This window comes from Corella eumyota, chromosome 6, assembly GCF_963082875.1.
Source record: "Corella eumyota chromosome 6, kaCorEumy4.1, whole genome shotgun sequence".
Lineage (NCBI taxonomy): Eukaryota > Metazoa > Chordata > Ascidiacea > Phlebobranchia > Corellidae > Corella > Corella eumyota.
In genome coordinates, this window is record NC_137495.1 from 3,547,946 (window position 1) to 3,560,951 (window position 13,006).

General features: G+C 28.6%; 4 protein-coding genes across 4 annotated transcripts; 2 read left to right on the forward strand and 2 right to left on the reverse strand.

The window, feature by feature from the left end:
- Positions 1-200: 200 nt before the first annotated feature.
- On the reverse strand, positions 201-950 carry LOC145755430 (uncharacterized). The gene has a single exon (XM_082571664.1). The coding sequence runs from the start codon at positions 769-771 to the stop codon at positions 262-264; it is 510 nt and encodes a 169-aa protein (XP_082427790.1). The 5' UTR covers positions 772-950; the 3' UTR covers positions 201-261.
- A 775-nt stretch (positions 951-1,725) lies between these two features.
- On the forward strand, positions 1,726-4,316 carry LOC145755105 (alpha-2-macroglobulin receptor-associated protein-like). Its single transcript, XM_082571315.1, has 8 exons — positions 1,726-1,928; positions 2,101-2,248; positions 2,499-2,590; positions 2,673-2,823; positions 2,938-3,072; positions 3,552-3,696; positions 3,857-3,977; positions 4,090-4,316. Exons 1-8 carry the CDS (start codon positions 1,779-1,781, stop codon positions 4,153-4,155), a joined length of 1,008 nt encoding a protein of 335 aa, XP_082427441.1. The 5' UTR covers positions 1,726-1,778; the 3' UTR covers positions 4,156-4,316.
- LOC145755107 (uncharacterized) lies at positions 4,274-12,121 on the reverse strand. Its single transcript, XM_082571316.1, has 5 exons — positions 11,962-12,121; positions 11,703-11,792; positions 11,534-11,585; positions 4,869-4,930; positions 4,274-4,737 (listed from the first exon to the last, which is right to left on the reverse strand). Exons 1-5 carry the CDS (start codon positions 11,968-11,970, stop codon positions 4,564-4,566), a joined length of 387 nt encoding a protein of 128 aa, XP_082427442.1. The 5' UTR covers positions 11,971-12,121; the 3' UTR covers positions 4,274-4,563.
- On the forward strand, positions 5,385-11,070 carry LOC145754979 (uncharacterized). Its single transcript, XM_082571163.1, has 21 exons — positions 5,385-5,776; positions 5,961-6,106; positions 6,221-6,302; positions 6,407-6,503; positions 6,636-6,826; positions 6,933-7,028; positions 7,147-7,236; positions 7,401-7,502; positions 7,605-7,700; positions 7,911-8,064; positions 8,213-8,273; positions 8,368-8,470; positions 8,668-8,858; positions 9,042-9,115; positions 9,188-9,267; positions 9,454-9,501; positions 9,693-9,844; positions 10,022-10,133; positions 10,240-10,350; positions 10,477-10,631; positions 10,715-11,070. Exons 1-21 carry the CDS (start codon positions 5,522-5,524, stop codon positions 10,818-10,820), a joined length of 2,502 nt encoding a protein of 833 aa, XP_082427289.1. The 5' UTR covers positions 5,385-5,521; the 3' UTR covers positions 10,821-11,070.
- Positions 12,122-13,006: the final 885 nt, after the last annotated feature.

The window sequence follows — 13,006 nt, forward strand, 5'->3', positions numbered from 1 at the left end:
ACAGGTAGAAAAAATAATAAATTTTTAAACTGTTTAAACAAAAAAATTAAGAATCAGTGATTTTTTTAATTTTTTATATGTAAATAGTTAAACCTATAACCAAATTTGTAAATAAAAAAAATATATATATAAGGTATAAGTAAATACAATTTTATAAACTCTTTTATAATAACAACATATATAAATTATACCATATGTGCATAAATACAAAATATACATCCAATATAAATACAGTTTTTAAATAAAAAACATATGCTAATCTTATTTTTCATTTAGTGTATTAGATTTTTCGCTTACAGTCACAGTAGAAAGCAAATCATACTCAAGTAAATTTAAAAGTTCGATATTATTAACAGCATGAGCCTCTGGGTAAAATTTTCTTAAAAATTCCTGGCGTAAAACATTGGTATTTACATCATTTGGTTCAAGATCATTATCATAATTGTTCTGAGTGCTTGAGTAAGTTAACACGTCTTCAAATTGAATATCTTTTCTAGATTGTAAAGACTTCAAAATGTTAGAAGCGTTTAATTTCTTGTCTGCTTGTGATGCATTTAATCTTTTTAACTTTGACTCTAATCTTTGTAAATAAACGTCAGAACTGTTTGCAAGTTTTTCATTGTTTGCAGGTTGCAAACATAACGTAACTACGTTGCTTTTTAAAGCTATCTTATTGTTGTCATTTTCGTTCGGTTTTGCCACGTAAGAATCTTTAAAAAATAAGTCTTTGTCGTCTTTATCTGTTGGCGAAATATTTCCCCAAGGATCCATTTAATTTATTAATTAAATCTGAGACTAAACAAACTTTATTTTCCCTGAATATAGTTACAAAAACCAAACTTTCATGACGTTAAAAAGTAAACAACAAAACGCACATGTCATCATTTTCTCTAAAGCCCCATCATGCGGTTTGAAAAAAGGGAATTTTATTTGTTTCTAATTTGTAAAAAAAAACTTTTTACATTATTGCGTTTCTAACTTCACTTTTTATCTTATTTTACCTAAATATTATACCTAAAAAAATATCCAACATAATTTTAAATGCAATTTCGTTTATACACTATGAAATAAATATGATTGCGCAATCATCGAACTGAACGTAAATAGGCCTGCCTTCGTTAACTACTTTTTTCGGCTAAATAAAACGTCTCAAAAACATCTAGGTGAAAACTTTGTTAAAAATCTTAGTGGTTAACTTAACATGACAGTTATCAAATTCACACGTTATAATCTTAATGCGGTTTAAACAGCTACATGTTTTCTAGAAATTTAAAATAAACCGAACGGTAAGCTCTATGTTGTAATATCCACGAGGGCTACTCATGTCAAACCACAAACTTCTAGGTAAAACTGTGGTAGGTAAATGCATGCCACGTTTAATTTTAACTGAACAAAAACTTGCGGTACAACAGATACTACAATATACACTATCTCAGTAGTTTAATTGTACCTGCAGGCAATTACGTAATTTTTAAAAAAGTTGTTAAAAATCAATAATTTCAGATACGTATTTTACGTTTAGTTATTAAATGCCGAAAACTAACCACGTAAAACACAATAAATCAAAGTGCTTTGTATAAATATTGCAAACATAACTTTGTATTTACAAAATTAAATTTCAGAGTTGTAAAACATTTTTATTTAATGGAAACATGAATTTTAGGTAAACACTGGAATTAGGTAAATCCCCATCAAAGAGTTCATAAATAAATAATTTAATTTTCATAATAAGCATTCAGGAGTTTATCAAGTTAATTTAACATTACATTCTTGGTATCATGGTTAAATTCGTTTTCACTGTAGTATGTATTGTTGTGTATATTGCATATTCATCTGCAATTGAATCACAAACCGAAGATGATAATAAACCAAACGAACGAATGTTTAGATCCGGAAAAGTTTTACAAATATGGCAAAAAGCTGAACGGGTAATTGCCTTTCTGTTTTTTAAAATTAAAATTTGTATGGCAAAATTTCTAGCAAAAAATGATCTTGTAAAATAATAATATATATATTCAGAAATTATATAAAATAAATAGCATTGTAATATTGTATTTATTATCCTTTAATTCCGTTTTTAAATACAAATATTTTTTGTAGCAAAACAAATTATCTTCAGTAATGATGACGGACTTGTATGCCAAATTAAGACAACATGACCGCCAACTTATGGACTTGAAAATATTTATTTCACAAGGTGGAGATGAAAGTGGAATTCAACAAGCTAAACTGGAAGAGAATTTAAATGGTGCATACAAAAATTAAAATTATTTAATTAATTTTCAATTCTAAAATATCAATTTTGTATGTACAAAAATTTAATTAATTTTCCATTTCCTAAATTTTAATTTTTTGCCTTAAAAAGGAAAGAATTGACAAACATATTGAACATATATTTGTTACAAAATTTAAAGTTAATATTATCTTCAAAAAATACCCTCAAATATACAACTAATTATAATTTATTACCTATCATATTTAAATGTATATTTTTTAAGATATAATGACAAAGTATGGAGTGACAAGTGGAAAAGGAGCTTTTGATCAAACATCAAACTCCAAATCAGGAAAAACAAAACAAATTTTTACAGTAAGTTTATAAAGACTGAAATAAAAAATATTCCGAAATAAATTGCAAAATATATTTATTTCATAATTCCTTTTTTTGATAGAACTCACAACTAAACAACTTATGGGAAAAAGCAACATTAAGCAAAGATTTTACTGCCCAAGAATTAGAAAAATTGTTTATAGAGCTAAAACATCATGAAGATAAATTAATCCAATTAACTAACTTAAAAGAAGAAGTGGCACAGCATAGAGGTATGAAAATAACACTTACCTGAAAATATATAAAAATAATTTTCTTTTAAACAGAGAAACTTAAATAGCATTTCAATGGTTGAAAATAAAGAAATTTGTGTTTTTCTTTGACAGAGATATCGGATAATTCCTTGGAGCAATTTGATAAATCGGATGAAATAAACAAGAAGGAGACAGACTTGAATGGTTTGCATGATGAAATTAAAGATGATTATCAAAGACTTGTTCTATTATCACATAAGAAAAAAGGTCATTAACTATTTGGTTTTAATTTATCAATTAATGTAAATTAAACAAAAATCCATTTAAACCATTTAAAATAGGACACGTAGCTTAAATTTTACGCAATGCATGCTTACAATATCATGGTACAACAAACAAATAAAATCCTGTTTAAACAAACAATAAAACAAATACCTATTCAAAACATACACTTTTATGACCATTGTTTTTACATTATAACTGTAAACTGGTCATAAAATTTAAAAGCCACCAGGTACCTATTGTTCATTTATTTTATGACAATGCTTATAAAAATACAACCACATTTAAATGGTATTATATTAAATTAAAATGGTAAACCAACAAACCGATAAAAAATATTCAATTACAGAAAATTATTGTTAAATCTCATTTGAACAAAAATTACCTTTTTTAAAATATTATTTTTTAAAACAAACCGATTATATATTTAATTTGTCACTTGAATAAAAAATCGATTTGTTTAGATGGAGGAGTTACTTTCACAGAGCCGAGAGTTTTAAAATTATGGAGGGATGCTGAACGTGGAAATTTCACAGACGAAGAATTAAAATCAATTAAAGAAGAACTCTTGCATTTCGAAGGCAGGATCGAAAAGCATCGTCATTTTCGGTAAAATTAATCACAGTTAAATTGCAAAACAATTTTAAATGTTATTGTGACATCATATATTATGACTAATGCTCTTACCCACTAATCAAACATTGCCAATAGCTTAGTGGTATAGCCCTAAGGTTTTTAGCATATTTTTAAATTTTATGTTTCGTTAAAGAGAACAGTTAAAAAACTCGGATGAAAAACTAGATTATCATGGAGGGAAAGAGATGGCTCCAGATCACCATGTTGAACGACATCTTAAACTTCACAATAAAGTCAAAACATTGGCTGATCAGGTAAAACAGAAAAACAAGGCCATTAAGACATTTCAAAAAAAGGTTGCATTTGCTTCTTTTTTAAATTAAATTTTATTGAACTTTCCACCTTTTGTAAATATTTCTCATTTAGGTCGAGAAAAGACATCATGAAATGAAGAAGAAGGTTGGAGGGGTGATTAGACATAGTGAATTATGATCACATAACTGCACATTTTTAAACATGACACAAAATTGTTGGTACTTATTTTGCCACTATTAATTGATAAATTGTTGTTACCTTATCATATCTCTAATGTGTTTCTGTTGATTTCCATTTGATTTTTATGCATGTGATTATTGAATTTATAAATTTATTTTACACAACTTCAAGTAGCAGTGGTAAATATTAAAAACTTTAGTAATACAGCAATGCCCTTATAACCAAACAAATTACTTCCAAATTCATGAAGAAATATTACATAAAAACATAAACAGGGAGAATATTAGATAAGTTAAAATAAATAACATAAAAAAATTAAAGGTTAGGTAGATCAAAAACTAAACAAATTTGTTCACCTTCTCCCTTTTTTAAGTTAAATTCTGACCAAGAATCAACATCTAAAAATTATCTTTTTGACCTTGTGACCCTTTTACTTGTGGATGAACTTGAATCTGATCGCTTCATGACCTTTCTTGAGGGTTCAGTGACCTCTGTGGTGGAGGTCGTAGTAGAGGTCGAAGGACTGTTTGAGGTCGGATTTACAACTTTTCGTTTCGAGGAATCCAAATTTTGGTTGTTCTTAAAAATATTTCAAAATTTTTTGGCAAATGAGATTTTTCAGTTGTTTTAAATACATTTAAAATTATGTAAGCAAAAGCATATAACAGTTGTAAAAGACACAATTAAATTCATATTTAAAAAAAAATCACCTGTTTATCAAACTGTAGGTAAAGGTAACGAAGTAAAATGTTGCTTCTGTCCTTTTTAATAACTAAAAAAATAAAAATTTTAAGAAGAAAATTAAAATTGTTTAATTGTATAAGAATTTCTTGGGAATTTAAAACCAGACATTTATTGTGGTCAAATTTGGCTGAAAATTCAACATAATATTTTCCTGTCGAAAATATAAAACTGAAATTCTATTTTAATAAAGCAGTGAAATACCAAAAAAATCACAACTTGCATGAAAGAAAAAAAATTGTCAAAATTATTTAAAATAGAAAAGGCCAAAGAAAATCATAATGATTTCCTATTACAGGAAATATTGAACAATATTGAGAAATTAACGTCAGCGGAAATAAATTTTGGGAAACCTTTATCACAAAAAGAGCAGCCCAACAATAGGATTTAAAATTTTAAGAACAAGAAAACTTAAAAAAAAATAAAAACTAATTTTTAAAGAAAAGAAGGTTTAGAATCACTAGAACAGAACAGTTGAACACAATCACTAGAACAGAACAGTTAATTTAAATAAGTTTTAGCTTTAACAACTAGTAATAACTTATTGTTTAATCAAAAATATATTTTTAATACATATTCCTAGAAAAAAACATAACACTAAAGCTTCAGAATACTAAACAAAATGAAAATATCTTATATTTCGTTACTTATCTTTCTATTCACATGTAAAATTGGTTGTGTCTTAACACAAACCCAAACAATTACACCAGCCAACCTAAACCAATGTCGCAAGGCCTTAGGTATGCAGAGTGGAGATATAGAAGATGATAGAATTAGTGTTTCAAATGCAATAGAGACAAAGTATGGCAAGGAGCAGGCAAGGTTGTCTGGAGACAGCGCCTGGGTTACTTATGCTGCTCATAATCAGTGGATACAGGTAACAGAATATAAACAAATTTTTAAGAACCAAATTTTTGTAAGTGATTTTATAAATACCTAAATGTATGTTTGTGATGGTAAATAAAGTAAAGTTAAAGCAATTTTTTGTTATTTTAATATCTCATTACCATTACAAATGCAAACTCTTTATAAATTTATTTTCATATATATTTATCTTGCAGGTTAACCTCGAAAAACCAATGTATGTGAGTGGAATACAAACGCAGGGTCAGAGATATTATAAAAGAAACTTGTGGATATCAAAATATAAGATCAGATACAAATTCTCCACGGATTCAAACTGGAAATGGGTTATGTCAGAAATTGGGTAAAAAGACCATTATACTTGGTGTTTTGACGTAAATTATAAAGTGTCTAATAACATAAAATTCTAATGAAATTTTGCTATAGATTAACTTTAAAAATTGATAAAATATTGTAGAACTAAACCTCAGATATTTGGAGGAAATATAAATGCTGTTGCTATAGAAACCAGAATTTTTCCAAAAATTGTAATAGCACAGGTAACCATAAAACCATCTTAATAAAGAGACCTATAATTAAATAATTAGTTGTGGTTTTTACTGCAATTTAAATAATATTTAAAGTTTAAATAAATCCTTTTAAGGTGATTCAATTGATACCAACAGACTGGCCCCGGACAAGTTTTGCTGAAATAGCATTAAGAATGGAGTTAATAGGATGTAATATTGAGGAAAAATCAGGTAAAAAAATTTGCTAGAATAACATTATAACCAAAAGTTTTCTTAAACAAACTTTTTAACTAAAATTTATACATAAAATAATTTTAAATTTTCCTAAAATTCAACAAAGAAATAGTACAAAATAAATTTCAGGTTGTGGGGGACCTAAGGCTCTTACACAGCCGACAGGCAGTATACAAAGCATGAACTATCCTCATACATATGACAACAACGCAAACTGTGAATGGATAATAACTGCTCCCTTAGATAAAGTGATTAGTCTTCAAGTTGAAGATGGTTTTGCACTGGAACCGGTGAACGGATGCCAATTCGAGTATTTAGAGGTAAAGTGTTTTTTCAAGGTTAAAACATAACATATTAGGCATTAAATGATGTCTATTTTTTTGATTAAAGTTTAATTTATATCTCAAAATTCTTTTAATTCTACAGCTTATAGATGTAATTGGCGGAGTAGAAAAATCTCTTGGAAAATTTTGTGGAAATATTAAACCTGCTGATGTTACCTCAACCGAAAATATTTTAAAGGTTAACTCAGAAATTTTACCTTATCAAAAACTAACTTAAAAAGGGTTTATAAATCATACAATCAGTAACTAAATAATGCTGTAAGTAAAACCAAAAAATTCATTTTTTTTTGTTTTAGGCACGTTTTATGACAGACCATTATGAAAGTGACACAGGGTTTAGAGCTACGTACAAATTTGTAAATGGATCAGGTTGTGGGGGGAGACAGGTACCAATGTTTCTACTAATTCAATTTAACAAAACAATGTTCTGTCCGAATTTCATATGTTAGAGTAAAATGGCAACCAAACAACATTTGATGGAGAAATATTATTTTTCTCTTTTTTAATGTTATATACTTTGCATTTAAATAAAAACCTGTTTATTTTTTAGGATTTAAGAGAGGTAACCGGCCAAATCCAATCGCTTAATTATCCAAACTACTATAACAACAGTATGGAGTGTATTTGGGACATTTATGCTAGACCAAGTCAGGTAAAACAAGCACAGAGTAATGCTTAGTTAATCAATAAAAATTAGAAACTGACAAACTAATACTATTAAACAACAAAATCTTAATAAATATATTTTATTTAGTTACTGGAACTGACGTTTGACGACTTCCATTTATTTAGCTCTAAAGTTCAACTAAGAACAAGTTTTTCAATGCAATGTTATGAAGACAAAATACAGGTATAGTTTAAGCAAGTTATACCGGACAGCACCTATAACAAAAATACATGCATAACAAACAGAAGAACACATGAAGCCTGCATAGGGTGGCATTACCTAGGAAACCTTCTGTATCTTACCTTATGCATATACCTCCTTAAATGTACAACTACCTTTAACTACCTTATCCTTCTCCATGTAAAAATACATAACAACAATTTATTTTTATAGATTATAAGTGTTCCTCAGAACCGATATGGAATAGTTAACAACCTTGATTATCCAACTGAAAGTTATTGTGGAAAAGTAATGCCTCCTAGTTACACCTCAGAATCAAATCACATCAGGGTTCTATTCACAACTGATCAAACAGGAGTAGAAAAAGGTAATACTTATTAAAAAAAATACTGCCAATAAAACAAAGGCAACAGTAATACACAAGTAATAAAAACGCAATTGCAACTTTTTAGAGAAAAGTATTTTTAACATTTTCATGAATTCTTCTTTTAAATTTTGCAATTTTATGTTTCTAGGTTTTCGTGCTAGTTATCAAGCCATACAAAGTTCAGGATGTGGGGGAAGAAGGGATCTAAGGTAGTTAAAATTTTGTTAAATCACCATACAAAAAAACATACACAGGTAAATTTTCAAGGTTAATAGTTAATAATACTTTAACATGTTGTCATAGAGATCCTTCTGGGACAATCAAATCTTTGAATTACCCGAAAAATTACACAAACGATCTTCAATGTGAGTGGAACATCATAAGCAAACCAAACCAGGATATAGAAGTAAGTTAAAGTAACACTGACAAAGCAAGATGCAAACATTATAAAGTGTGGTTGACTTCACAAATATTATTAGAATCAAATTTTTTTAACCGATAAAATGTATCCATGGCAATCTCGTATACTATAACATAAAATGTTTTTCTTTTCGTAAAAACAGTTTAAAAAAATATCAAAGTTTATACTACTTTGATTTTTAGATTACGTTCTTGGATTTTCAACTAGAAGAAGACAGAGATTGTAAATTCGATTACGTATCAATTTATGATGGAAGATCAAAGAGACATTTACTCGGAAAATATTGCCAACATGGCATTAGGATTCAACCACTTGTTGCATACAGTGGAGTGATGAAAGTGATTTTTTCGTCGGACTCAATTAACCAAATGCCGTAAATTTTTTTTATCTTTAAAATATAATATTAAAATATACATGTCTGAAACTATAAAACATCCAAGCCTTTTTGTCCAGAAAAAATCTATTTTTAAAGGTAGTTATAAATTTTATGTTAAATTAAGGTTTTAAAATACAAATTAATTGAGTTATTGTTTAAAATATTTTGTGTTATGTTAAGTGGGTTTGAAGCAGCTTATGTGATGATTCAAAGAAAAACACCAACAACAACCGTACCCTCAACAAACCAACAAAGTAAGTAACTCGAATATATTTAGTTTTTTACAAGCCTAAATTCCTTTTTTACAAAGTTTTTTCCCCTTGCAGGTACAACAAATATAAAACTGAATTCAGTCCAGACAACAGCTCATAAAATCAACTCGGTTTCAACAACAACAACAAAAACAGTAAAATTAAACTCTTACAAACTATTTGCTTGTGTCTAGAATTGCTCTGTGACTTTAGGTTGCTCTGTGACTTTAGGTTTAACAATATAGAATAAATATTTTTTAAGCACACTAATAAATTTTTCTTAAGATTTCGATTTTAAATTATAAAGTTTAGTTTCTTTAAAAACAAAATATATTTTACAGGAAAAAATCATGAAATCTTCAACGTTAATATCATCAGTTGTCACTAAGGTAAGAAAGCTTTCTAGTGAATTTCCGGATTTTAATTAAAACAAACAATACCAGCGAAATCGTCATGATTTAACCAAAACTGTCATCATTTTTATTTAAAATTGTGACATATACGAAATTAGTAAATACCTATTCAAAATTTTAATACGCGCAAAATTCTGATCCAATTTTCTCTTTTTGTTGCAAAACAGGAAATGGGAAAATGGATAATAGTTGGACTGGCTACAGTCGGAGGCTTGATTGTGATTGGAATTCTGTTTGGAATAGTATTTTGCTGTAAATCTCAATTCACCAACACCTCACTTAGCCTTCAAGGCTCATTTAGAAATGCAAACAACTCAAGGTATGAATATTTTCAATTTGTGTCATTTTATTGCATTTAAATGTGTATTATTTTTTTTATATCTTATTTATTTTACTTCAATACTTCTACCTTTTAGACAGTTGTAAGTTGAGAATGGTTTTTACCAACAGAACAATATACCAAACTGTATGTGAATTTAAAAGTTTTTTGTTTCAGTGTTGTACAAAATCATGCATATGACTTCTCTGTTGCTTCAACTAACCATAGTATAAGATCCAGACAGCTAGAACCTGAGCCTTCAATAGTGTCTGAAACATTCAGTAATCAGGTTAACACTATACTATATTATTACCTTTGCTTGAGCAATCTAATGAGGATATGCCTTATCGCCATGTAAATATTTGAATGTCAAAAATTAATTAATTTTTTTGCAGGAAACTTTAAGACAATCACCGAGCAGGGAAAGTCACATTTACTTTTCTATCGAAGAATTTAAAAGCAAGAATAAGAAACCTAAGAAAATAGCAGAAGTACAAAGTGGAAAGGTAAGCATTTTAACATCATGAAAAAGCACCAAATCTGAATCACCCACATTTAAAAAAGGGTTTACTCATAAATATTTTAAAACATATTTGACTAAAACAGTTTAAAAACACGCCCACATTTTTAAGGTATCATTCAAGAAAGGACAGGGCTACAATATAAAGCCTGGGAATCAAGGGAGTGAAGAGCCATCGGAAGAGGATGATGAAGGAGATTTCTATGAGGTGGAGGAGGTAGAAGATAGTGGAAATGAAAACAATGAAGTCTTCATCCCAGCTGTCAGGTGAGATCAAAATTTTTTGTAAAATTTACGATATTTTTAAATAAACTTTTTATGGAGATTTCTAATATTTTTATGGACTTTAGAACATCACGTTGCAACACGATGGAACGTGAGAAACTCCCAAGATCACCAGCTAAAGTCATGGTGGAAAATATCCTGTATGAGTCAGCTGATAGCATTGATGAATAAATAAAAATTAACTTTTTCCTAACGTGGACAAGCACTAACACATTCTCACTTAAATCAAATTATTGTTTGCTTTACCAAGTAATATTCAAAGTGTTGCAAATGCTTCCTGTTAAATTAATGCTGTTTTATTGTATTAAAATGTTTCTGTTTGGAGATTTTTTTTCTTTATTTGCTGTCATTGACCTGACCTGATATATTCATTGTGTTTTGCTGCCAATTCTTATTCGATTGTAAATAATAAAAGACAATTAAACAATCTTATTTGGCGTTGTTTCTTAGCTAATACCGTTATTTAACAAATTAGACATTATATATAATATTGATGGTCTGCCCAGATGAAATAATGTAGACTAGTTAGCAACCAGTCTGGAAAATAGGGCAGCGTGCACGCACAAGATTTTTTTCGGTGAAAAAAATGCACGCCCGAAATTAACATTTTGCACGCCTGGTTTTTTAAAAAAAATGTGCACGCGCAATGCTGACGCCTTGTATATTTAAGCCAGATTTAAGTAAAGCACGCCAACATAAATCACGCGTAGACCGAAAATCGTAGTACGCGTGCAAGCGCGGTCACGCCATTTTTTACGCTTGCACGCACGAGATCTCGTCGAAAACTGCCCTACTTTCCAGACTGGGTTAGCAATAAGCTAATAAAATAAATTTGTAATTTAAGTAAGTAAATAAAATCATAAAACAAAATCAAAATGCTTTACCTTGTTCGGGTGCACTGTCTCTTGTTGAAATATAAAGCGACAATTTTTTTACCTGTAATTAAATAAATTTTATTAACATAATGTTCATGTTTTGACAAAACCAAAGTAGGCCAAATAAATTCAAAAACAAAGTTCAATTGTGTAAAAAATTGATTTACTATTAACTCACATTTCTCTTGTCAGCAGAATCTGGTTGAAAGCTTGAGAAATTTGAAGAATTAAAAGATGGAAGACCTTTCAGTACACTTGACCCACTTGACTAAATTTAAAGAATACTTATACAGATTTTGAATTGCTGTAGGTTTTTACTAAAAAAACAAACTAGAACTGACATTTAAAAAAGTTTTAGTTTTCAGATGTTTACAAATTAGTCTTAGTTTGATTATTTTTAAACAAAAGTACATAAAAAAAATTTGGTTAGCACCTACCCCGGCCATTTTAGTGTTTGCAGCCTCCTTTCTTTGAAAAATGTTTATCAAAAACTTTGTCTGAAACGTCCTGCCAATTTGCCAATGGAAAAACAAAAAAACTGACAGGTCAAATATTTTATGGGAAACCCCCAGTACAGTTACCAAAACAGCTGGGTAATAAAAATAAAAAATCTATAACATAAATAAATTTGGTTCTAAAAATAATTTAAAGAAAATTATACACTTAAATTTAAACTAAGTTTGTAACACTTTCGTCTGGTAAACGTAGAAACAAATAGTTCTATCATGACAAGGTACACATAACGTCGCTTTATTATAGATGTTAACTTTATAGCAATAGCAGCTGGTACGGAGGAAACAATAGCGGTGTGAATTTAAAACAGTGATATTTTTATATAGATCAGCATAGTAGGATATTGACAACACATAAATTATAATATCGTTTTCGACTTTAAGCGAGACATAAGCTATCTTACTTTACGAAAGTAGGGAAAATTGTCATTGTCATATTCAATCTAAATTAAGATTTGTATATCGTAATTACACACCCGCTATTTAAATGTATCTGATTGTGCTTTTAAAGTTAGAAGAGTGCTTTCAAAATCACGTGAGCAAATTACACATTAACAAAGCCACGTCAATTTGAACAAAGCGAATGTATAGCCGAGTTTATTTGAATAGAGTATGGAGTTTTTCGTAACCTTATCATAATGGCTTAATCTTACGACTAAGATAATATCAAGTGAAGTATAATACAGGTAGAAAAAGTTTTTACAGCTCAAAGAAAAGGTTACCAAAATTTCTAGCTCATAAAAAGGTTTAATTACGATATAAAACCTTGTGTAAATATATCTAAAACCTTCGTCATTCGAACGTTGAATTAAAACATTGAAAAGTAATCTGACATATAATAAAAATAATATTAGTTCCAGTCTTATTTAATGTAGTTAACAATCGAGTATACGTTATTTTATGTAGTTTTTGTTGTGTATTTTGCCTAGGTGACAGATATACTATTCTTTATAATGTAATAAAACATATA

What these genes read in the sequence shown, in the direction of transcription:
- LOC145755107 (XM_082571316.1), bottom strand. An exon ending in ATTCTGCTGACAAGAGAAAT is followed by an intron (nt 11,586 to 11,702) that starts GTGAGTTAATAG and finishes ATTTAATTACAG; the next exon opens with GTAAAAAAATTGTCGCTTTA. An exon ending in ACCTACAGTTTGATAAACAG is followed by an intron (nt 4,738 to 4,868) that starts GTGATTTTTTTT and finishes AATATTTTTAAG; the next exon opens with AACAACCAAAATTTGGATTC.
- LOC145755430 (XM_082571664.1), bottom strand. Translation starts at nt 771, where the DNA reads ATGGATCCTTGGGGAAATATTTCGCCAACAGATAAAGACGACAAAGAC.
- LOC145755105 (XM_082571315.1), top strand. Translation starts at nt 1,779, where the DNA reads ATGGTTAAATTCGTTTTCACTGTAGTATGTATTGTTGTGTATATTGCA. An exon ending in ACTGGAAGAGAATTTAAATG is followed by an intron (nt 2,249 to 2,498) that starts GTGCATACAAAA and finishes ATATTTTTTAAG; the next exon opens with ATATAATGACAAAGTATGGA. An exon ending in ATTATCACATAAGAAAAAAG is followed by an intron (nt 3,073 to 3,551) that starts GTCATTAACTAT and finishes CGATTTGTTTAG; the next exon opens with ATGGAGGAGTTACTTTCACA.
- LOC145754979 (XM_082571163.1), top strand. Translation starts at nt 5,522, where the DNA reads ATGAAAATATCTTATATTTCGTTACTTATCTTTCTATTCACATGTAAA. An exon ending in CAAAAATTGTAATAGCACAG is followed by an intron (nt 6,303 to 6,406) that starts GTAACCATAAAA and finishes AATCCTTTTAAG; the next exon opens with GTGATTCAATTGATACCAAC. An exon ending in CAACAACAACAACAAAAACA is followed by an intron (nt 9,268 to 9,453) that starts GTAAAATTAAAC and finishes TATATTTTACAG; the next exon opens with GAAAAAATCATGAAATCTTC.